Source organism: Diceros bicornis, chromosome 20, assembly GCF_020826845.1.
Source record: "Diceros bicornis minor isolate mBicDic1 chromosome 20, mDicBic1.mat.cur, whole genome shotgun sequence".
Taxonomy (NCBI): Eukaryota; Metazoa; Chordata; class Mammalia; order Perissodactyla; family Rhinocerotidae; genus Diceros; species Diceros bicornis.
The window spans coordinates 36,400,415-36,426,591 of NC_080759.1; the positions used below are offsets into that span (position 1 = coordinate 36,400,415).

A 26,177-nucleotide genomic window follows, 5' to 3' on the forward strand; every position below is an offset into this window, starting at 1 on the left:
GCTTAGGTCACTCACCACCTTTTATGCTTAAAATGTCAAAACTGAAAAAATCACCAGGGATGAGTACTACAAAATGTTTTGGGGAGCAGAGAGATGTGCACAAAGATGTCACCATTAAACTACAGCTTACAGCCATTTCTTTACATTCTATTTCTGTTGTATAATCCAAAAAAATTTTTGGAAGATGTCCATAAATTTAAGAAACTTTTTGCCACTTTAAGGTGATGTCTTGTTGTCAGGAAATCAGCCATGTTAAACTCCAGAAACCCTTTTTAAGCAGAAGCTCTTTGCCTAAAAAGGTATATTAGTTAAAAATGGAGAGTATTTGCATGTCTTATTCCATATGTTCAAACCTGGTAATCGGTGGTTAGGTAGTGGCAGAGGGGGGAGGGGCAGCTGCTCCAACTGGGCACATTTTTTCCCAGACCTGGAGACCCCTTGAGAAGAAGTCAAGCAGTACAGGGAGCTTTTCTCAGGTGTTTCCTCCTCTTGGCAACAAAATTTGGCTTAGTTTCTGGTGCTTCTTGCCTCCAGAATTGTGAGAAAATAAATTTCTCTTCTTTAAGCCATCCGGTCTGTTGTGCTTGGAAATCCCAGCAAACTAATACATTTCTTAAGGCTAAATAATAATTCCATTGCATGTATACACATTTTGTTTATCCATTCATCCATTGATGGACATTTGGGTTGTTTCCACATTTTAGCTCTTGTAAATAATGCTGCTACAAACATTGGTGTACAAATATCTGTTCAAGTCCCTGCTTTCAATTTTTTGGGGTATATACCTTAGAAGTGGAATTGCTGGGTCATATGGTAATTCTAATTTTTAAATTTAATTTATTCAGTTTAAACTACCATACTATTTTGCACTTTTTGTGTGTGTGTGAGGAAGATCAGCCTTGAGCTAACATCCATGCCAATCCTCCTGTTTTTGCTGAGGAAGACTGGCCCTTGGCTAATATCTGTGCCCATCTTCCTCCACTTTATATGGGACGCTGCCACAGCATGGCTTGCCAAGCGGTGCGTGGGTGTGTGCCCGGGATCCGAACCAGCGAACCCTGGGCCCCCGCAGTGGAGCGTGCGCAGTTAACCGCTTGTGCCACCGGGACGGCCCCTCTGTTCTCTTTTATTTATTTATTTAAATTTTTATTTATTTATTTTTCCCGCAAAGCCCCAGTAGATAGTTGTATGTCATAGCTGCACATCCTTCCAGTTGCCGTACGTGGGATGCGGCCTCAGAGATGGCCAGAGAAGCGGTGCGTTGGTGCGCGCCCGGGATCCGAACCCGGGCTGCCAGTAGTGGAGCGCGCGCACTTAACCGCTAAGCCACGGGACCGGCCCCTCTCTGTTCTCTTTTAAAGCACTCTTGTCTTCCTTCTACTCTGACGAAAATTTCCTTACGAAGACAGAATCGGTTTTGGATCATATTTATTAGTTATTTCAAGTCCTTTATCTTTGCCCAACCTTTTCACTTGGTTTACTAGTTTTCCCACCCCTTGGTTATTCTTTATATCAGTAAGTTCAACCACTTTGACCCCTTTTCACTTCCCAAGCAATTACTCTTAAAATGTCCATATCACTGTGACTTACAATATCTTGTTTTATCCTCTGTCAGAACATCTCCTTTTCTACTGGCTAATGATCCATGATAATGAAAAACACTGAAAGGGAGCTGGGTCCCCACACCTCATAAATTGCCCCAAGGAAGGCCTTCATCCCCCATGCTTTCCCACTGGGAGAATTCCTCAAGAATTCTTCTTCAGAACGTAAACGCTGAGTCTGAGCTGTGTCACAATGGCTCTGAATTAGCTGGAGGAGCTCTGGTCAGGAAAAGCAAAGAAATCTGCATAGAAGGATAATGCTTCTCCCCCAGGCCTCTGAGGAACTGCCCCTCTATCTGTGCAAATCAGAATGTTTGGACATTGTGCAAAAGTCCCACGAAAACCCATCTAACTTTATTCTGAAGAGAGTCCACCGTTCTACATTTATGTGGATGATCAAGTGTGTCTGCAAATCTTGGAAAAAGGGGTGAAGGAAAATTACAGCCAATACTCGAGGGCCTGGTTTAGTGATAGAAGAATGGTTGTGATGATAGAAGAATTTTAGGAGGCAGAAGGAGCTTGACAGAGATAAATGGGTGCCCAAAGAGGGCTAATTAATTTTTTAAAAAGCTGAAAAAAATTTTAAATAAATTTAACAAATAAAATAAAAAAAGATGCCATTAGATTAAATGTATTAAGGGAGTGGTTTGTGGGGAAATTTGAACAGAGTCAGGCAAAGAGTTAGAAAAAAACATGATGATACTGGACAGGAAAGTTATCTTGTGATGATTAATACTACTTTACTTTGGTTAAGGAGGTATTAATAACTGGTAAGGGGTATGAAGGAGGGCTCTGTGGTGCTAGTAAAGTTCTGTTGCTTGATTTGGGTGATGGGTAATATAAAAATTCACTAGCTGAACACTTACGATTGTGTCTTTTTCTTTATCTATGTTATACTTCAAAAAAAAAACTTTATTGGAGGAAGCACTTCTGGAATGATATAATAAGGACCTCCAAAAATCCACTCCTCCATAAAAGCAACAAGAATACTGGAAAAAATTACTGAAAGCAAATTTTTCAGAACTCTGGAAATTAACCAGAGGCTTGAAGCAGCCTAAGAAGGACTTATTCAAGGAAAATGGCTGAATCTCAGTAAGCACAGCAAGCTTTGTGGCATTTTAACTTACACTATTACCACCCCTCTCTCCCCAGCTCCACACAGCCTTGAAAACCAAGAGCCTCACAACTATGGTAGCTGTGGAGACAAGCAGCCTACCTTGTTTAGACGTCCTCAAAAGCCCTATCCCCAGAGAACTGTCAGTATTTGACCTGTCTAGCTGCTCTCTGAAAAGGTCCATTTTCAGGACTTATCTTTATTTGACTTGATTCAGAGCTGACCTCCACCCCTATCCCTAGGTCGTTTGTTGAAAACCATCAGTGACAATTGTTTAACAGCGTAGCTGCCTGAGAAAATATTTGCAAATCATATATTTGATAAGGGACTTGTGTCTAGAATATATGAAGAACTCTTACAACTCAACAACAACAAATAAAGACAACTGATACAATTTAAAAATGGGCAAAGGATTGAAGTAGACACTTTTCCAAAGATACACAAATGCCCAAAAGCACATGAAAAGGTGTTCAATATTAGTCATCAGGGAATGCAAATCAAAACCACAATGAAATACCACTTTACACCCATGAGGATGGCTGTAATAATAAAGACAGATAATAAGTGTTGGTGAGAATGTGAAGAAATTAGGACCCTCATACACTGCTGGTGGGAAAGTAAAATGGTATAGCCCTTTTGGAACACAGTTTGGCAGTTCCTCAAAAAGTTACATGTAGAGTTACCATATGACCATCAATTCCATTCCTAGGCATACACTCAAGAGAACTGAATACATATGTCTACACACAAACTTGTACACCAATGTTTGCAGCAGCATTATTTGTAATCATCAAAAAGTGGAAATGACCCAAATGTCTATCAATTGACAGATGGTTAAACCAATGTGGTGTATCCATACTATGAAATACTATTTGGAATATAAAGGAGTGAAGTTCTGAAACATGCTACAACATAGATGTACATTGAAAGCATTATGCTAAGTAAAAGAAGCCAATCACAAAAGACCACATACCAAAATGTCCAGAATAGGCAAATCTATAGAGATAGAAAGTAGATTAGTCGTTGTCAGGGGCTAGGAGAAGGGGAAAATGGGGAATGACTGGTAATGGCTATGGGGGTTCTTTTTGGAAGGATGAAAATGTTTTAAAAATAGATATTGGTGATATTCAACTCTGTGAATATATAAAACCACTTAATTGTATACTTTAAAAGGGTGAATTTTATAGTATGTGAATTATATCTCAATAAAGCTGTTATAAAACAAGAGAATTGACTTTAAAAATTCCTTCATATTATTATTAATTACATTACTCTACTCCAAGGGTAAGGCAGTTTTCCAAGGAATAGATGCCAGCCCCATAAAATCAGGGACGTTGTATGTCTTGTACACCAGTATTTCTCTAACACATAGAACCAGGGCTAAAACATAGTAGATGGTCAATAGATATCCTTATGTGAATAAAAAAGTAGAAAGATTAAGCAACGGCCTAGAAGTAGATTTCCTGATTTCTGACTCTTCCCTTCCACAGTGGGCAAGGGTGGGAGACAGTGATATCATAAAAGAAGAGCTTGAGGTGCCTTGGCCAGGAGGCTGCTTACAGAATTATGACTGTCCACTCCTTAGTGGTGAATAGATATGCTGTCTATTTGGTATGGGGGTGATCTCTCTTAGGACAGACATACTCTCTGTGGGATGGGTATTAACTGACATTAGAAAAAAGAACTTAGGTCGTGGAGGCAGGTAAACCTGAGCTCAATTCCAGGCTCTGTCCCTTAGCAGGTGTGTTTACCTAATCATTCTCAGCCTAAATTTCCTCATCTCTTAATGGAGATAATAATACCTACTACCTCTTACCTCATAGGATTGTTGTAAGAATTAAATGAGAGAGTATATGTAATGCACAAGGCTCATATGGATAATGTTTGATGAATATTTGTATTGACGTTGATAACATCTAATGAACAAATAGGGTTTTCAAGTATCTTGTAAAAAAAGAAAAGAAATAGGGATGGGCCTATAGTTGTTATCAGACCTCTCAGAGGCCCTGAAAAGGTCTGGAACCTCACTCCTACCCTCCCAAAATGGTGGCACTGAGCCAGGTAGAAAAAAGCAATAACTCATCCTCTACCACGGCTCCCACTCCCTAGCAGCCATCAGCCCGGCTTGAAACCAACACAACTATCTGGGGAGTGTGGTGGTAAAAGGTATGAACAGGAAAGACCTCACTCTTGGGAGGCAAGAGGGACACAGGTAATTTATACCCATGTCAACCAAATACCTTTTTTCCCCGTTTTATAATGGTGCCATATTTAATTCCTTCTTTTTCTAATTAAAAAGAAATACACGCCCATAAAAATGTAAATTATGTCCAAGTACATCAAGTAGAGGAGGGCCAAGTGAACTTGAACTGGTTGCTATCAGAAGATGTAACCGGGCCGGCCCCTGGCGTAGCGGTTAAGCGCGTGCACTCCGCTGCTGGCGGCCAGGGTTGGGATCCCGGTCACACACTGACGCACCGCTTCTCCGGCCATGCTGAGGCTGCGTCCCTCAGCACGGAGGAAGATGGGCACAGATGTTAGCTCAGGGCCAGCCTTCCTCAGCAAAAAGAAGAGGATTGGCACGGATGTTAGCTCAGGGCTGATCTTCCTCACACACACCAAAAAGATGAACCTCCTTAAAAGAGAAAAAAAGCTTTCATTTTGCTTGACACCTGTTAATAATGTACCTGTAGAAACAAGTTACAATGCTAGAGAATAATCTGTAATTGCTGAAAAGAATTGTGATTGTTTCAGACATAATTTCTGTTAAGCAACCAGCATAGCAGCTAGCATGTTGTAGGCACTCAGTTAAATGCTATTACCTCAAACACCCTTTTCTTAAATGTTCTTTCTGTTTAGTCAATAGATATCCATAGAGACTACGTGCATGACTACAGAATAAACTTAATTGAATAGTGCCCTCCAGAGGCCACTGGGAATTCAACTGTGCTGACAGTAGAAAGTCTGGAAAAAGACCAAAGAGAAACAATTTAATTTTCTTTTACATTTATGCAGAGTCAGCACTCAAGCTTGGTGTCCTAGGACTTAGACTCTGACTGATTTGTCACCAACAGCAGCCTTTTGGACAGGGCTTATTTGTCTGCAGGGGATACTTCACCAGGACACGGAAATCCAGTTGGAAACAAGTCCAGTTAGGCGCCGTGGGAACTGGTGCTGGGAACTGCAAGCCCCCGAGCCCCTGGAAGCTCCTGTCCCATCCTTCTGTCTCTGGGGACATTGTCTCTCAGCCCTGCTCCTTTCTGCATATCTACTCTGTGTTCCTCTAAAGGGACCAGCTTCCGCTTGATGTCTGCCCTTTTGTGACTTCAGGCATGTGGCTCTGGCTCTCCCTGGACGTGATTCTAGACCTGTCTCTGTTTGACCCTTCAGCTCATCTCAAAAAGCTAAGCAGCTTGTTCTCTCACTGGCTTGATTCCAAATTCCCAGGAGACAAAACTGATTACCAGTTAAGTCTAGTGGCTGGATTTATTTATCCATCTCTGGTAGATGGCCGCTAGGTGGAGGTAGGGGTGTGTGTGTATGTAGGAGGAGGGAGATAGGGCCAGAGTCACATGGTACAAAACAAATTTAGCACATATAGAATATACAGAACTGTGAGAAGCACTTCAAAGAGTCTGTTCTTCTAATAACAATGAGCTAATATTTATAGGTAGCACCATGTGCCCTACTAAAAGCTTTATAAAAATCATCTCATTTAATCCTCACAACGCTCCTGTGAAATTTCATCCTGTTAGCATCTCCCACCTTCAGAAGTAACTGTTGAAATTATCAACATTTGTGTATCTTTCAGTAATTTATCTAATGCATTTTCTTCCCATTTTAAAGACAAGGAGACTGAGGCTTAGAGAGGTTGAGCCAAGATTTAAGCCAAGGCATGGGCCGGCCCCATGGCTTAGCGGTTAAGTGCGCGTGCTCCGCTACTGGCGGCCCGGGTTTGGATCACGGGCGTGCACCGACACACCGCTTCTCTGGCCATGCTGAGACCGCGTCCCACATACAGCAACTAGAAGGCTGTGCAACTGACATACAACTATCTACTGGGGCTTTGGGGAGAAAAAAAATATATATATTAAAAAATATATATATATATTAAAAAAAAAAGATTTAAGCCAAGGCAGTCTGATTCTGAAGCCAGGCTGTTAACCACCAACCCCACCCTGCCTCCCAAAACAGCCCCAAAGCCAAGGTAGATAACATAGCTGATACAGAAGAAACCACCAGATTTGGTCTTGTTCTCAGGGAGTTTATAATCTGATTGGCGGGGGAGACAAGATGTACACATGTGAAACAATTAGTAAATGACACCAGCGTGATTAAGTACTAAACTGTGTGTTGCCACTGTATTAGTTTTCTATTGCTGTGTAACAAATGACCACAAATGTAAAGGCTTTGGGGCAACACCTATTTGTTAGCTTGCTGTCCTGTAGGTCAGATGTCCAGCACCACATGGCAGGGCTCTCTGCCCTGTGTTTCATGATATTGACATCCAGGTGTTGGCTGGGGCTGCCAGCAATCTCATCTGGGGCTTGGGACCTCTTCCAAGCTGCCTGGTTGTTGGCAGAATTCAGTGTTTTGCAGTTTTAGGACTGAGCTCCCCATTTTCCCGCTAGTTGTCAACTAGAGACTGCTCTTAGCTCCTCGAGGTTGCACCTTTCCATTACCAGTTCCCAGCGTGGATATTTGCTTTCCTCCAGGTCAGCTAGAGCACGTCTCCCTGACGGCCCCTTGTGCTATCAGCCAGAGAAAACTCCGCTTTTAAAGGCCCACCTGGATAATCTCCCTTCCTTTCTCCCTCCCTTCCTTCCTTTCTTTCTTCCTTCCTTCCTTTCTTCCTTCCCTTCCTTGCTTCCCTTCCTTCCTTCCTTTCTTTCTTTCCTGAGGAAGATTGGCCCTGAGCTAACATCTGTGCCAATCTTCCTCTATTTTGTATGTGGGTTGCTGCAACAGCATGGCCACTGATCAGGGGGTTGATGAGCGGTGTAGGTGCGCGCCCGGGAACTGAACCTGGGCCGCTGAAATGAAGTGTGCTGAACTGAACTACTAGCCCACGGGGTAGGCCCCAATAATTTCCACTCATTCATTCATTCATGAGGAAGATCAGCCCTGGGCTAACCTCCATGCCAATCTTCCTCTTTTTGCTGAGGAAGACTGGCCCTAGGCTAAGATCCATGCCCATCTTCCTCCACTTTATATGGGAGGCCGCCACAGCATGGCTTGACAGGCAGTGTGATGGTGCGCGCCCAGGATCTGAACCCCCGGCTGCCACAGCGGAGCGTGCGCACTTAACCGCTACGCCACTGGGCGGACCAAATCTCCCTTTCCTAAAGTCAACTATGTCTTATGACATAACCTGATCGTGGGAGTAAAATCCATCAAATTCACAGTCCTGGGGATTACACAGGGCGTGTAAGAGGTGGGAGTGTGTGGAATCTTAGAATCCTGCCTACTAAACCCATAAAAGTAAACTATGTGTGTGTGCAGATCAGAGCTGTTCCCAGAACGGGGAGAAGGAAAGATTTCATGGCGGGGGATTTGAACTGAGCCTTGAAGGATGAAACACACTGGAAAAGACAGTGCTCCACTGAGATGGCCTTAGAAACTCAACACCATGACTCAAGATAATTAATTCTTAATGGGTAAGAATTTCAAATAATATTAGAAAAAATTTCAGCATTGAGACAGAGGAGGGAACTGGCACTATTAGATATTACAACATGATCAAAATACTGGGTGATGAGCATAAAAATAGACACATAGATCAGAAGAAGAAAATAGAACACCCAGAAATATAAATATGTGTATATATATGTGTGTGTATGTATCAGAACAAATCAAGCCTCAAATTAATTGAGGAAAATTAATTATTAATAAATGGTATGTGGATAATTAGACAATTTAGAAACAAATAGATACAAATTTTCTACTATACATCAAAATAAATGCCAGCTAAATTAAATTTTAAATTATAAAGATAAATTTAAAATATAATCACCAAAATTGGTAGAAGAGAGTTTCAGATCTTTGGGTAGATGGCAGCTTCCTAAGATGTGAAGCAGTGAAGACAATTACAAAATAAAAACTCAAACTCACCCATAGAAACAGTTAAAACTTCTGTACAGTAATAATAACAATCTATTAAAAGATTAAGGGGAATTTTAACTGCATAAGGCAAAAAGATTAAAATCTATAACATCTAAATGCATATTCCAATGCTGAAGATTAAGACTCCAACGGCGAGTGGACAAAAGACATGAACAGACGTTTCAGACAACAGGTAAAATAAAATAGGAAAAAAAAAAATCCTAGAGGAAATGGTCAAACTCCCTGATCAAATAATGCAAATTAAAGCCATAAAAGTCAGTCATAATTCTATTCATTAAACATAATTTTAAATTATCATACCCAATCCTGAAATGATCTTTACACTGGCACTCATATATTTTTGGAAAGATTGTAATTTGGTAAAACCATTTGTGAAAAGCAATTTGGCAAAATGTCCTTTGACATAGTATCCTCATTCCAGGAAATCTGTCCTAAGAGCATGATTCAAAAGGAAAAAAATCACAGCCACCAGCATTTTACTTTTATTTTTTTAAAGATTTTATTTATTTATTTTTCCCCCCAAAGCCCCAGTAGATAGTTGTATGTTATAGCTGCACATCCTTCTAGTTGCTGTATGTGGGACACAGCCTCAGCATGGCCAACAAGCGGTGCGTTGGTGCGCGTCCAGGATCGGAACCCAGGCCGCCAGCAGCGGAGCGTGCGCACTTAACCGCTAAGCCACGGGGCCGGCCAGCCACCAGCATTTTAAATGCAGTGTTATGCATAGTATTGAGAACTGGGAATCAGAGAAAAAGCATGCTTACCTAAATTATTGTTGATGATTATGACTATCAAGACTATTTAATAAGGTGGAACATGTCTGAATGTGTTAAGGGAAAAAGGATAATACAGAATTCTGTGTATAGTATGGTTCAATATTTTAAAAGTATTCCTATGGTATTGGTGAAGCTGTGGGAAAAAGCACGTTTTTTTTTTTGGCCAGGAAGACTGGCCCTGAGCTAACAACTGTTTCCAATCTTCCTGTTTTTGCTTGAGGAAGATGGTCCCTGAGCTAACATCTGTGCCCATCTTCCTCTATTTTGTATGTGGGACGCCACCACAGCATGGCTTGATGAGTGGTGTGCAGTTCTGCACCCTGGATCCAAACCCGCAAACCCTGAGCCGCCGAAGCAGAGCGCACGAATTTAACCACTACGCCCCCGGGCTGGCCCTAAAAGCACTTTTATATACTGTCAGTGGAGATACAAATTAGTGTAACCTCTTGGGTGAAGCAATTTGCAAAATGAGTAAAAAATTTAACACATGATTTGTTTGAGGATTCCACTTCTAGGAATTCATCCTTCACATAAATGTACCTGTACATTTATGTACAGTACACAAAGACACATGAATATAAAATTTATTGCAGAATTACCGACACGGCAAAAAAGACTGTACAATGAAAATGCCCATCAATTGGTGACTGATTAAATAAATCACAATAGAACTCTTTGGTGGATTATACAGCTGTTAAAAAGAATGAGAGAAAGTGACATGTTCTTCCGGCTTGAAGCAATTTCTAAGGTAAGCTTGTAAATAAAAAAAAATTAGTTAAGATGCAGAATAGTGTGTTCCCATTTGTGTAAACAAGAAACAACATATATAACTTGTGTATGCTTAGAGAATTCTTGGAAAGATACTCCCAAACTGGTAACAAAGTGTGGCTCAGGGGTGCAGTTGATGGTAGTGACTAGAGAGTGAGGCTGAACAGAGGAGACTTCTCACTCTCCTTCTGTTCTATTCGAATGCTTTACCATGTGCATACATTACTTTCCAATGGAAATAATAGTTAAGAAAGGTAGTCTGAAATAAAAAAATAAAAAGAAAGGTAGTCTGAAAAATATATATTGCAGATGAACATAGATGAGATGGAAATAGTCAAATTAAATCTATTGAGTTAGTTTGGTAGAGCTATATTCACATAGTCACAAATTAGATCTTAACATAGAAAAATTAAATTAATTGAGAATTAGTGTGGTAGAATTGCAAGTCGTTTCCTTTAAAATGCTATTTCAATTGCCATTGAAATAAATAATGATTAGTGTTGAGGAGGAACTGGGTACCTGAGGAATTAAGTAATAGCTTTATAAATGTGTTGGTCTGAAACAAAGAATAATGAACCAAAGAGAGCTTGCACAATGGTCCAGGGAGCAAGCAGTTAGCAAGAGGAGTGAGCGGAGGGGAGCCAGTGTGTCTGTGCTTGGTGGGGTGGCTGGGACCTCAGGGCTCACCTAGAAAGCAAGGGAGGAGGAACTGGGAGAGCTTAGGAAGAGAGTCCAGCCTGCAGAGCCCAAGGAAACCAGCCCTCTGGAGAGGCAGTTGAGGAGGAGTGGTGGACACGCCATCGATGAAAAATATCTAGATCCCACAAATCTCAAATGAGACATTTCCTTAGGGGGACAGGGCTAACCTCTCCACCTGTAAGATGACGACTCTAGAAATTTTGATGTCTCATGCCTCTCAGTAAAAGAAAAATTTGAGCATGCACCTCCAATACATATACATTTATTTATTTGATGCATGAATGCACTATTGTACTAATACAATATATGCATTATACAACATATAGAAAAAAGGTATTTTTAAAAGATACCCTTAATGTGAAGTGCTTAATATTTTAAAAACTTTTTTCACTTCTATTAAAATAAATTGTATAAAGTGAATATTATTTTTAGGAAAAGCTGTATAGTTAAATATACTTCAAGGTTTTCAAAAACTGGGCTTCACACTTTGTGATATGATAATTCACAAGTATGGTTTGAAGTTCAGAATAAATGAATGTTGGTTTTAAGGGCTGCCGTAGCTGAAGATATCTCACAAGGAAATATAGATCCAAATGGAAGAAGTACATTAGTGGCAGCATTTAATCAATCCTAATATTCATTTTCCAAGCCTATCCACGACTTGGGCAGAGGTTTTGATTGAAACTTTGTGTTAATTTTCAACTTAGTTGAGTTTTTCTTGCAAAGTCATTGAAAGGCACTGTCTTTTAAAATAGTTTTTAACATATAAGTTCTTTAAAATTCTCTGGAGGATTTTAAAGATAAAAAATTTTGATCTTAAGATTTCAAATATGCATATAAAACTTTCTGTTGACAAACAGCATTTCTGAAAAAAAACAAAATCATATAAGTATGGAAACATTTCCAGAAATCCGTTTTGATGCTCTCTCCATAGCATGAGTTTCTCTAATAGTAGTTACTTTCTTATTCCCTGTTACAACATCATCTTTACTTTACCTTGGAGAGACAGGTTATGTGTGTTGTTGGTAAAAATAGCCTCCAGAAAGCAGGTCACTGAAAACCACTTGTTTTCATAGACAAGGTGGGCAAATTTGAAACACTTGTCTTCTTTGTAGAAGAAAAAACACACAGTCATCTTTAGGATCCATTACTCTCAGTTCTGTGCCTCAAGATAAACATCAGACCTCTAAATAGTAAACATTTTCATGATCATTCCCCATCTTATTACAGAGAAGAGCAAAAATTCTACTAATTTTAAAGGTTTTATTTTTATAAAAATAACCATACTGATGACATTGTTTAGCATTTTTGGCACTTTTGTCTTTAGCTTCTTTGTTGCGTTAACTTTCCTAGGACCAATGTGGTGAGTCAATTTCATGTTCTAGCCTATTTTTGTAACCTTACTCTGAATTCTTTTTTTATTCTAGTCAAAGCAGCTGTTACCTTACATAATTTTCCCATAAAGCATTATTTTAACTAACAAAGTCATTGACTTTTGAAAATATATCTTTTCTGGTATCTCTTTCCTTTAGTGACTCACAAATAAGTAGGTGTTCTATTTCATTACTGAAACAGAATCAAGCAAATACCCTTATTTGGAACATGTGAGAAATAGCAGTACTTTCCTCCAATGGCACAGCAAACCTCCCACACTGCATACTGTTTCTTTAAAACTTCAGCAGTGTTGCTGTGCATCTTCCAACAGAATTTACTGACCCAATTTTGCAGCTATATTGTTTTCCATGTATTATTTTAGCTATTCTTACTGCACCAGGAAGAGTGAGTGTTTTCCTAATGGTATGTGACTTTTTGCCTTAAGCAATTAAGTAAAAAAGAAAAACATCCAAATAGGCTCTTAATTCAGTTTAGTAAAATTCTGGACTAGATTTAATTAAAATTATTGCATAATTTTAAACATTGCTAAAACATTTAAAACTGTTTGTATTCATGTTGTGCATATTTAGATTTTAAATATCTTGCTAACTATGATGGCCCTATACCATCATTAAGTATTAACTCAAGGCACAATCTATGCTTATGGGGAGGTTTTTCTTTAATAACAGAGGCTGGAAATTTGTATTTCACATAGTCTCTCTCTCTCTCTTTTTTTTTTGTGAGGAAGATCGGCCCTGAGCTAACATCCATGCTAATCCTCCTCTTTTTGCTGAGGAAGACTGGCTCTGAGCTAACATCTATTGCCAATCCTCCTCCTTTTTTTTTTTCCCCCAAAGCTCCAATAGAAAGTTGTATGTCATAGTTGCACATCCTTCCAGTTGCTGTATGTGGGACGCGGCCTCAGCATGGCTGGATAAGCGGTGCGTCGTGCGCGCCCGGGATCCGAACCCGGGCCGCCAGTAGCGGAGCGCATGCACTTAACCACTAAGCCACGGGGCAGGCCCATCACATAGTCTCTTGATAACTTTGAATTCTATTTTTTTTGTCTAACTTCTTGTCAATCTGAATAGATTGTCATGGTTTTACCTCATAATGTAGCTGAGCACATACCAGTGGTAAGAGAAGGGTCAACCCAGCCCTTTTCTTATAGCTTGCTTATACCTGCATTGATTACATTATTTTTAATCTTTTTTTTTCCCTCAAGACTTTTAGTTTATCTGTCCATTTGGTAAAGGTTAATTTAATTACAATGAAATAATTTAATCCATAAACCCACTTCACTCAGTGAGCCTACATAAACTACAGTCCCTTGAAATGAGTCAAAAGTGAATTAAACACTGAGGGGGCCTTTGTGGGTCACCACTTCCCTCAGGACACGTCACATATCACACAGAACACAGGACCCTCTGACATACAGATTGAATACGGATATAAGGATTCCAGTGTCAATCCATATCTAAAATATTAGTCAAGCTAAATGTCTTATTTTTTTGAGATAAAAAATAAATCTTGGGATATTAATAATTTTTCCCCTTACCCCATGGATCTTCTTGGGTGCCCCACTTGGGTGACTGCCATTCAAGTCCTCTCTGCCCATTCTGCTGGGTCAGGCAAGGACTTCACAGGAATGGATATCTGGACTAAATAAAACCTTTGAGTCAGGGGAAAACCTCAAGACTTGCTACACAATTTGACAGAGATCTGCACTTAATGGAGCTTGAATTTTTAAGGACACCTACCCCCTCTTCCTCCCATAATCGTTCAGGCTACTTCAGGGGCATTTGTGAAAATATATGTATGATCTCAAAGGTCAAAAATTTCTTGGGGCTGGCCCCATGGTGTAGTGGTTAAGTTCAGCACATTCTGCTTCTGCAGCCTGGGTTTGCAGGTTCTGATCCTGGGTGTGGACCTACACCACTTGTCAGCCACACTGTGGCGGCAACCCACATATAAAGTAGAGGAAGACTGGCACAGATGTTAGCTCAGGGCTAATCTTCTTCAAGCAAAAAAGAAAAAGAAAAAGAAAAAAAATTTAACAAATCCTAGCCCCATTTAAATGGATTAACCTTTGAGTACAGCCTAAGGAGTAAGCGAACAAGTACTTCAGCTATGCAAAGAGCCCAGCTCTTCATCTCTCTTCCCTCTCCAAAAGGAAATGGCTAAACTTAAGTCCAAGAGACACTGTAAATGATAGAATCATCCTTTTTCTGGTGAAGCAAGAGCCCTGAGCGAGGTAACTGTGGGATGAGTCAGCTATTAGACCACCACTGACACCCCTGCATCCAGGTTTCTGTGGCTCGGAGTTACAAAGAACCTGATACTCACGCCACTGGGTGTTGCTCTGTACATTTCAAGTTTGGTAAGCTGGGTCATCCAAAAAGCCACCAGTAGTCACAACTTCACGACCATTTTATATATTGTATAACTAGACTCACACCCTCAAAATCTTTGGTGGGAGATTACATTTCAAAGAATCTCATGAAGAAATCTATGTAACTGTTTAAAACCCATGTTTTATTATAAATTGCACAAAAGAGATATATATACTTGGGTCCTGAAAATATTCGATTTTATCCCCTCCAGGAGGAGGCAGCAACCCATAGTCGAACACCTAAAGACAGGAATTCAAATCTTTTAACCTCTGTGCTTGGCAAACAGGTTAATTATGAACATCTGAGCCAGGCCATGCAGTTACCTGCCTCCGCTTCAGAAGACTGAGAGAGGGACAACGGCCGAAACAGGTGCCAAAGCTTGGAACTCAATGACCTTTTGGAAAAGAAAAACTTGAGAGAGTCATTTGAGGGCACCTGGTGCTCAAAATGAGAGGATAAAAATGCTTATCACTTATTTAATGTCTGGACATCTAAAATGAAGTAGAAGTCGGGCCGGCCCCATGGCTTAGCGGTTAAGTGCACGCACTCTGCTCCTGGAGGCCCGAGTTCGGATGCCGGGCGCGCACCGACGCACTGCTTCTCCGGCCATGCTGAGGCCACGTTCCACATACAGCAACTAGAAGGATGTGCAACTATGACATACAACTATCTACTGGGGCTTTGGGGAAAAAAAAATAAAGGAGGAGGATTGGCAATAGATGTTAGCTCAGAGCCGGTCTTCCTCAGCAAAAAGAGGAGGATTAGCATGGATGTTAGCTCAGGGCTGATCTTCCTCAGAAAATAAATAAATAAAATGAAGTAGAAGTCAAGGAATGGCTGAAAATGGCCGGGGAGTGCCCATTGAGGGGAGAAAGGCATGAAGTCAGGCTGGTAACAATATAATCACACTAAGATGCTTTTATCTTTTTTCTCTTTGTGGTGTATAGTTACAACAATTCCCGAGAGTAATACCAAACATTTCAAAGCAAGTCTCTTAAGTGGGAGATTTGGGTTTTCCATCTCCCACAGCTTCAGTCAGTCACCCAGCCGTGGCTCTGATGGGGGGACCAGAGGAGAAGCAGGTCACTGGGGTGAAATGAAAGAGCATCACTGGATGGAGCTCTGCAACCTCAACCCCTTTAAATCACGGAAAGTGCCTCCTTTTATGTAATGTCTCCCCTCATAAGAACAAGCAGACCCTGAAAAGCCGCTCTGTACGTAGCTCTGGACATTACCTGTGCACTGTGATTGAAGACGTGCCAAAGTTGCCAGTTTTCTAAAAGAACCGACCCCATTGGTCGGCGTAATGTTTGACATTGTCCTGCTATTCACTCTTTCCTTAAGGCTTTCTGATATCAGGAGGCTGGAGTTGGACTGGGCAAGGACCACTTCCCTCCACCATCCATCACAAAGAGCTTAGCGTGGTGGGTTTATGAGATCAGCTGCTCATCGCCTTGTGGGGCACCTGAGGGCCAGGGCTGTAAGCGTTAGGACAGGATGCCATGGGGGACCGGATGGGGCACCTCCCAGGAGCAGCATGAGGACACTAGGCATCCAGAAGAGGAGGATGGCACCTGAGTCACTTTCTGCTCAGGGATGGCTCAGATGTTGCCATTCTAGAGAGAGCTCTGTAGGCTGAAAACATCATCCTAACAGCACAGCTGAGAAACCCACACAGCCTAATGAATAACAAACTTGACTAAAATTCCCAGCACTTTCTCTCACTGTGCTCCACTTCAGCCACAAGATGGCAGGTGACGGAGGAAGATCCTCCACAGCCTAGCCCAGAAAGTGCTCTGAAGAGCTGAGGGAAAGCAAGCTCCCACTGTCCATTCCAACGGCCATCAGTTATACTTTCAGCTGCTCTAAGATAAACTCTTGTTGAGAAGGAAGGTTCTAGATGTAATTACCATCCATCTAGAGAATGGATATAGAAAAATAGGTACAGAATATGTAGAAAACCTTGATTCTCTATTTGTTTCTACCGTCAATAATAAACTGTAAAAAAAAATCCTAATTTCATTGGTTTCTATCTGTAGCGTTGAAGGAAAATTTCTAGAATTTGAGTCAGAGGTCCTAAATTCTAGTCCTTGCTCTTCTCTTAAGAAGATACTTGACCCCAGGAAACCACCTCCCAGAGCCTCAGTTTCCTTCTTGGTACAATGAGGAAATAGGACTTGGATGAACTCTCGGATATCTTCCAGAAACCAAGTCATGAAATGAAATAGCATGTGGAGAAAGCAGGCTTAGAGGAATGAAGTGGGCACAAATGTAAGGTCCTGTAACGCTTCATTTACATGGCATCCTTGGGGAATGGGCTGTTCCACGTGACGAGTTTTCCAGATAATTGAATTTTAAATGCTGAAACTTGTTTTCCTTTTAACTTTCTGTAATGGAAATCTTTCTAAAGTGTATTACACGCTTCTCTGGCTTCTTAAATGGCAAGTTGAATATAATTTAACCTTTCCTGAATGTCTCTAGGTCATCATGATGACCACCTCTTACTATATATACAGTCCTGAATAGAGCGCCGGTGCCTTTGGGCATATTCAGGTAGGCAGAACCCTCATGCTAAATGGCCCCAGAGACTATATTATAAAGCTATAATTGGCAATTCTTCCTCTCTGCGATTTCCTACATCACTACCTGCAGTCATTTCTCCCAGTGACACCTTCTAGCAGCCTCTTGACACTCTGTTTAAAATCTGCTGAAACCTAGAGAGAAAGTCAAGGTTGCTATGGGTAACCAGCGTCTGAGCTTGTAACAATCCTAAATTTAATTTTACACACAATTTAAAGGCAATGGGTACTGTGCTGAAGGTTACTTCTGGCCAGGCCTGATATTCAGCTAATCTGTCCAGTATGTAATGTAATGCTCCCGTACTAGCTGGCCAATCGCCCTGGGCCCCCTGGGCCCTCCTGCCCGCTCAGTACTCTGGCCCTCTTCTGGGACCACATAGACTTCTCACACTCTAGTAAATCAAAGGTGCAGTCTGGCCCTGTGGGCTCCAGGACCTTGTTCCTGCATCCACCAGGATCCTTTCCAATTGGCTGGTACTCATGCCATACTGGTTGCTCACTATCTGAATAGCACCCCGGTTTCTGGGGTGAAAGTTATTCTCTTTCCTGCTGAGTGAATTACCAGAGTTTGAGGCTCTTCTCTGTCCCTCAAACTCAAAGGCCTTTTGTCAGTTGCATGCTGTGCCCTGCGTTCAGGTAACCTGAGGCCGACCAGGAAGAGTGTTAAAAGCTACCTCTGATTGAACATCTACCATGTGCCAAATGTCTACTCAGTACATTAAATAAATTATCTTATCTTATCCACTAAATGTCCCTACTGGGAAATAGCATCAACCTCCTGTGGCTGACGTAACTTGCCCACAGTCACATGGCCAATAAGCAGATCTGTAAGCCAGATCCATCCCTCTGAGGCCCATGTTCTTTGCACTATGCTCTGCTCACGTTTATTAATGCACAAAAAAGTCCAGTCAAGGTTCACATCCTGAAAAATACATTTTAAGTGAAACATGGGCCCTTTTACTTTTCAGAAAAGGCTACTTGTTTTTATTTTGGTGTGTGGGTTGTGTTTTAATTAATTCCACATTTTGTTACCAATTTAGAACAATCTGTCCTCAGGGAACAGATCTGGTTTACTTATAGAAAGCTAGCTGAGGGAGGAAGGAACTGGGGTTACAAAGTATTCCTTGTAGGAACTAATCTAAAAAACCTTCCCAGTTCTCCCTGCACCAAACAGAAGTAAATAGAACATTCCAGAAAATCCCATCTTTCCCAGAGTGGGTATGATAGAGCTCGCAAACAAAAACTTTCCTCCGTGTGTTAGCAACTGTGCCTGCAAGATGGGGCATGTGACATCAAACATAACTGATATCCCTCCCCATCTCAGAAAGTTCTCTCCATGCTGATGATGCTGTTACCACTCAAAAGAATAAGGGGTTTCCAGAGCTGCTGGGAGGCCTGCAGACTTCAGGAGTATCGGCCAATGAGAAAGCAGAATGGCTGTAATTTTGGGACAGTCACAGGTTTAGCCTCAGAACTGGTTCTGGGGTGCAGAAGGGTGTCAAACCCATGGCTCTGAATTCTCTGCTCTGTTCTCAGGGATGAACTTTCCAAAGTGAACCTGAGCTAATTTTTAAATAAGCAAACCATGACCTCATCTTCCACATTTTGCACCTGTTCCTTCCACACTTAACACACACGCAATTTTCAGAATGTCCCCTTCCAAAAACATCCACAGCGCTCTGAAGTTTCCAGAGTAACTCTTGTCAGGAAGGAAACTGTCTGAATAATTGACTTGCCACAGGTGACAGGGTCGATATATCACGTGTATTAGTTTGCTAGGGCTGCTGTAATAAAGTACCGCATACCAAGTGGCTTAAGCAACAGAAATTTGTCTTATAGTTCTGGAGGCTAAGACTGAGATCAAGGTGTTGACAGAGCCATGCTCCTTCTGAGGTACTAGGGAAGGATCTACTCCAGGTCTTTTCCAGCTTCTGGTCGTTCCTTGGCTTGTGGTAGCATAACCCTAGTCTTCACATGGCATTCTCCCTGTGTGCATGTCTGTGTCCAAATTTGCCCTTTTTATAAGGACACTAGTCATATTGGATTAGGGGCCCACCTTACTCCCATCTGACCTCATCTTAACTAACTATATCTGCAATGGCCCTGTTTCCAAAAAAGGCCACATTCTGAGGTATTGGGGGACTAGGGTTTCAACATATAAATTTGGGTGGGGAACAAAATTCAATCCATAACATCATCTAAGTTAGTTCTGAATTCAAAATCAAACTCAAGAGATGGAGCAGAATGGATCGCCCAAAAGAATGCATCACATTATAATTCCAAGTGAGAGTATGGATGACTTCTTGTGTTGGCGGGCTAGGGGGAAGTGAGTGTGTTGACACCTGAAATCTGCTGCTTACAAGTAAGGGTGGATACATGATCATCAAGGGGCTTGTTCGCTGAGGGGGCAGAGGGGTACACTGGGGTCTCTACAGAATCCTAATTCCTACTCACCACTTTTTAGGACAGACTTACATAGGTATGTGGAAAAATTTAGTGTTGAAGGAAACCGTTGGTCAGTGACCAAGACTGAAAAGGAACATCTTGAGAACATTCAAAACACTTTATTTATTTATCTATTTTTTCCCCCAAAGCCCCAGTAGATAGTTGTATGTCATAGCTGCACATCCTTCTAGTTGCTGTATGTGGGATGCGGCCTCAGCATGGCCGGAGAAGCGGTGCTTCGGTGCGCGCCCGGGATCCGAACCCGGGCCACCAGCAGTGGAGTGCGCGCACTTAACCGCTAAGCCATGGCGCTGGCCCTCAAAACACTTTAAACTCCTTAATATCTAATCTTAAAGTGCTTCTAGTCCTAAAGCTCTGGCTAGATGTAGGTTTGCCAAAGGAATTCTAAATTAAAATTGGGTTTCCTTTTGTAAGATGAGGTGGGGGGCTTCTGTTTTCCTTGTCAGCTTGGGTAGGTGGGAGCCTTCTAGTTTGTTCTAGTCATTTTCTTCTCTGGTGTCTACGGTTAGGCTGAGGAGGTATTTTGTGAAGCTGTAAGCTATCCATGAAATTAAGCATCAGACCATGTGACAAAGACCAAAAAGTATAGCTGTGGGGCAGATCTGAGGTAGTACAGCACAGGAGTTAGGAGCACAGGCTGTGGTGGCAGAGAGGCCCAAGTTCAAATCTCATTCTGCCTCTTACTTAGGTGACTTTGGTCAAGTTACATGGCCTCTCTGTGGCCAAGGTTTCTCATCTAAAGCTGTCCTTTATGGAGCTGTGGTAGGTATTCAGTGAAATAGTGGATGGCAGAGTGGCCACTATGGTAGCAACCGCTCAATAAACAGTATTACTTATCACTATTCCAGAGAACTAGGGAGTGAATCTTGAAAAATTGAGCTAGTCTCCTTCTCTTCTGTCTTATTAACTTCTTAGTTGTTATGAGCAATAGGAGCCCAGGACTCCAGGGGTCCTTGTCTCATTACTTGATTCACTTTCATGCTCTCTTAAAGACCAAGCAGTGGGTCTTGGCCTTCCCCTTATCCCACCCCTGCATCTCAGTGGCTTCCGGGTAGACCTTCCCTTACCTGGCCCTTCATTGTCCTGCATACACACATGATTGCACCATCAGAGAAGGGAATTTCAGAGTCATGACTGTTCACTGGTAAAAAAAAAGTTATGTTTGGAAAATTTCCAAAGTTATATGTGGAAAATTTCCAGAAGCCCAAAGCATTAACTATATTTTCTTACTTTCTGCATTCTTGATACTCTGGCATTTGGGATCTTAATCTTGGAGAGATTGCCCCTCCCAGGGCTAGCTAATTCCTAGTAGCCAATGACTCCCCTGAGAATGTGCCTTTGATATACAAACCAACTAATCCAGAGCCCCACACCCCCAACTATCTCTTTTATCAAACTCTCACATACCAAGCCAATATTCCCCCTGTCTAAATCAACCCAGGGCAGGTACTAGACAACTAGAGATCACCCCTATAGCTCAGAGCTTGCCAAAATTATTCAGACTAGCCAATCCTAGATTAGGTAGTGTAGCTCCCATGCCACGCCCATTCTTTCCCTCGAAAACCCCAATAAAGGCTTTGGGCCATGCTCTCCTCTCTTCTTCCTCTGCTTCCTGACCAACACTGGTGCTTCCCCACGTGGCCCTGCATGGTGTGCTGTGCCTCCTGTTTCTAGGGATCTGTGAGTATAAACTTCTTCCTTCACAATAGTCATTTCCATGTCTGCATGTCTTACCATACTTGATTAAAACAAATCCTGGGTACATATCAGAACACCCAGGTAAAACAATTAGTGATCCCACAGGCCTGTTCCTTGACCTTTTCTCCTGTTTCCATTCCCCAAGCTCCCCAGCTTCAGCTATTTCAGCCTAGGTGCCAACTGGCCACACCCATCCAAATATCTCTTCCTGACGACACAGAGGCGGGGTGGTGCTCTGGAGTGGGCACCCAGCTGGGAGCCAGAAGAGAGAGACTGAGCCTCAGCAATGTCAGTTATCACTGGTCAGGCATCACAGGAACACCGCTTCACCTCTGTGGGTTTCTAGAACAACAATACCAGCTCAGGTAGACCAAATGAAATGCTTCATAGATTCAGCCCTAACATGTTAGCATAAGCAGCAGCAGCCAACCTCCCTCCCACCCCTACTCTACCATCCCTACACAATTACGCAAGGTCTCAAAGCTGGTGCTGGAAGACCTGTGGACAGAACCTGGAGTCCCAGACTCAGTCCACTGCTTCCTCCATTACATCATACTTGCCCCTTCCTCAGAGCTTCCATTAGAGTCTAGTTCTGTGTTCCCCCTTCACTCATGACCCTGGGCCCATCACCTTTCTATTCTGTATCTTCTTTCTTTGCAAAAATGAGCATCATCCTATCACTCCCTCCAACAAGTAAATTAAAATCACCAAGGAATCCTCCCCTGGTAGCTAGAAAGCCATCTCATTTCAAGGTCAGATATGCTTGCAGAGCCTAGGACAGAAAACCTTGCCTCCTAAAGACTCCATAGCCTTAAGCAGGAAAAGGGAAGAACTTCCTGAACAGAGAAGAGAAAATTTATCCAGTATGGGAAGAACTTCTCCAAAGTCCTAAAGATACAGCAACCTCTTGGATATGAAATTCCCTGTCTTCCAAAACACCTTCCATGTATAATCGTAATTATGATGCTAATGGTTATTGAGCAGACATAGGGCTAAGCCCTTTATGTGCACTATTTCACCATTAGTCATTGGTATCAATGATGTTATCATTCCCATTTCACAGATGGGGAATCAGAGGCTAAGAGGGATAATTTTCCCAAGGTCGACCAACTGTTAAGTGGGGGGACCTGAGGAGGCAGTGCCAGTTGTCTGGCTCCAGAGCTGGAACTCCTGACCACTGTGCTCTCCTGCTGGATGTCCCCTCCCTGCTCCCCCTTTTCCTCTCCATCCAAATCAGGCAACTGCAAGTGGTGAGGACTCCCAGGGACAGCTTTGAGAGGGCTGCCTCAAGCTCCACAGCGATCCCCACTAGCAACCCTAAGAACCCAGCCACTAGGGACTGGAATCACTTTCTCAACTCCTTACAGCATCTTGACTACTGTGGTTGTCAGCACTGCTCCTTTTCTAAGAATAATCTCTAATCCCGAACAAAATCATTTCTCTTCAACACCCCTCTTTGAAAATGAGCAGCTTCTCCCAAAAACTGCCAGTCAGGCACCCAGCCATTAGCCAAGAGAATTTCTTCAGTTAAAGAGGAAACCCAAAGGAAATACTGGTGAGCGTGTCTACTCAGTAAGTACTCACACTTGCCAGCCAGCTCTGTGCTGTCCTTTCCATGTTTTGCCTTATTTAAACTTGGGCCACATTGTATGTGCCTGATGACTTCTTGTTGACCCTCCACGTCCACTCTCCACCATTCTCCACCCTACCGTGTGCCCCAGGAGGCTGACATGTATGGACAATATCAGTGTGCTCCCTCACCACTAGCTTCTGGCTGGTTTCTGCCAATGGAAAACTCTGGTAGGAGACTGAAAAGAAGAAGGTTAAAGTCAAAGTATTTCTGCTCTGACTTCTTCCCTTCAGTGTCTCCTTGGGTTAGATGTCTCCCTCATTGAAAGATCACCAAGATTCTCAAGGTGGCCTTCTCTCCATAATTCTCTCCTTCTGCGACATAGGAGCCCTTCTCACAGAAGACCCTGAAGGCTTGACAAAAGTTATGCCTCTCAGAATATCTTCCAACTTCTCTTTTCTTGTCTCTTTCATATATACCCATCACTAAAACCTTGGTGTGCAGTAAAGGGTTAACTTGGCAGATTTGGGGTATTCAATCCCTACACATTCCAAAAAGGATTGGTCCCTTGACTGACTCTTGGGAGGTAACCTCTAAGCCCTTGGCATATCCTGCCTGACAAGAGGGTCTTTGTATACCTGGGGCCTTGGGCCACACCAGATAGTTTATGCAAATAATGTGATTTATGGTAGGGGCGTTGGGCCATATGGTATTAGCTTGACCTCTGGAAGGGTGGAGAGTGAATAACTCAGGTCAGCTCCACAGGCATCCATGCCTAGGTGACTGACTCCCAATAAAAATCCTGGACACCAAGGCTCAGATGAGCTTCCCTGGTTGACAATACTCCATACATGTTGTCACGCATCATTGCTGGGAGGACTGAGCACTGTCTGTACAACTCTGATGGGAGCAGACAACTGGAAGCCTGCACCTGGTCTCTCCTGGACTTTACTCTATGCTCCCTTTACCTCTGCTGATTTTAATCTATATTCTTTCATTGCAATAAACTGTAACCCTGAGTATAATAGCTTTTCTGAGTTCTGTAAGTCCTTCTAGTGAATTATGGAAGCTGAGGGTGGTCTTGGGGACCCCAATTCACCTGGGAAACAACAAAACAGTCCAATCATACCTTACTGCCGTGGTGGGTGGCCACATAGGTAGAAAACAGAAATACACTCATTCAGGTGAGATCAAGTGGATCTCTCAAGATGGGGAAACTATGGGGGGGGCCAGTGGTCCAAAGACATTTCTAAGCATCTCAAGGGGCTTCTGGACTGTGAGTCTGTGACTAGGTAATATGGGAAACACATCCAGGACCCAACCTTTGGTGCTCCGATTGGAGGTGAGATGCTGGGTTGAATGGACAAGAGGATCTAACTCAATGTGACATTTCTCATACTCATGTGTCATGTACTATTTCTTTTCTTTCTAACACAAGTTTCAGGGGAAAAGGAAATACTCTGAGTCGGAGTCCTCTAAGAGAGAATGAAGCAAAAAATAAAAACATAAATATCACGAAACGTCAACTTAGAGAGTGTATATTCCCCTTTGTAGGATAAACGCCATTGGCTCCTTACCACAGTAGGACTCATAACCCTCTGCAGCTGCAGATCTGAGCATCAGACATAAGTGAACCACAGAGGTCCCACATTCCAGCCCCTGCGCCAGCTGGAGCTCCCCCACTCACCTGGCCCCACTGACATCAACTCCGACCATCAGCTGCCCGTTTAGGGAGAGGATCTCATCCCGCAGTCGGACCTTCCCACTCTTCCCTGCTGGGCTGTTCTTCCTCAGCTCCGTCACCCAGATGCAGCCCACGTCCAGCACAGGGCCCTGGTGAGTTTTTCTCTTCTTGCCCCCTCTGCGCTTTTCACCATAGTCCCCAAAAACAGGGATGTTACCAAAACTGAGGCCCACGGTCTCTGTGTCCCCCAGCTCCTTGGTGAGGTACACAGTACAGATCTCCATCCCCGGGGGGCTGTGGTCAGGTGGGACTGCACTCTCATCCACAGCGAAGTTCAGCTGGATATATTCCTGCAGCTTCTGGATGGCCGCCTGGCAGAGCCGCTGCTCCGGCCCATCCCCACCCTCCCGCAGGCTGTTCTGCAGCCACTGGTAGAGGAGGGGCAGGTGCAGCACGGCATTGTCCTGGGTGATGGGCATGGTGCTTACTCCCGGACACCAACATCATGAGACGACCTGCTCCTGGGGGCCAGACCCCAAGGGGCCCCACGTCCCTTGGGAACCCTGGCTGTCATCAGCTTTACCTGTGTTCATGTTCAGGCTGGCAGACGAGCCTAAGGGACGCCTACTCGAGACTGGGCTGTTTGCCTTGGCAAGAGGAGGACAGGACACAATTAGAACAACAGTGGAACAATCGCTGTGCTGGGAGTGTTCAACAAGGCAAGGAAGGAAGTGTCCGACAAGTCCTTGCTTGGTTCATTTCACAGCAGGGCCCATGCAAATGACCTGGAAATGAGGCATTCCTTCAGCAGTGACAGGGTGACCTCCCCCAGACTCATTCACACCTGGAAGAGGAAAAAACAAAAAATTCCAGTCACAACAGTGAGCCTTCTGACACAGGACATATGGCCTCCTCCTGTATTATAGAAGGGCCAGGTTTGCTTTTTGAGCCAGAAACCTAATGTCTCTCCCCATTCCCCAGCTTAGCTCCCTCCACCGTGTACACACAGACACACAGACAGACAGACAGACAGACACACACACACAGATACAGACACACAGATACACGATGCACATACATACACACACAAACACACAAACACCCTTCCCTCAGACAAGAGATCTCTGGAACGCTGACTTCTCCAGTAAGTTTCCTTATCAGCAGGGAAATGAGATGACTTTTGCCAGGACAACACCCATCAAACTCACATCCAACTAGGAGGCTGTGTGACAAGACTCCTTGGAAGATTGTAGAGGGGTTGTGGACATGTGTAAGAGCTTAGATTCCTAGGAAGTTAAAATCTACATCCATTTACCTTAATGAGCCCAACTG

At 42.9% G+C, this 26,177-nt stretch overlaps 1 protein-coding gene across 1 annotated transcript in view; it reads right to left on the reverse strand.

Moving 5' to 3' along the window:
* PDZD2 (PDZ domain containing 2) overlaps positions 1-25,679 on the reverse strand; it is a 229,588-nt gene extending 203,909 nt beyond the window's left edge. The window contains exon 1 of the mRNA XM_058564290.1: positions 24,849-25,679. Coding sequence (XP_058420273.1) covers positions 24,849-25,324 — 476 coding nt within the window. The 5' untranslated portion in view covers positions 25,325-25,679. The remainder of the gene's footprint in view (positions 1-24,848) is intronic.
* Between the last annotated feature and the right edge of the window lie 498 nt (positions 25,680-26,177).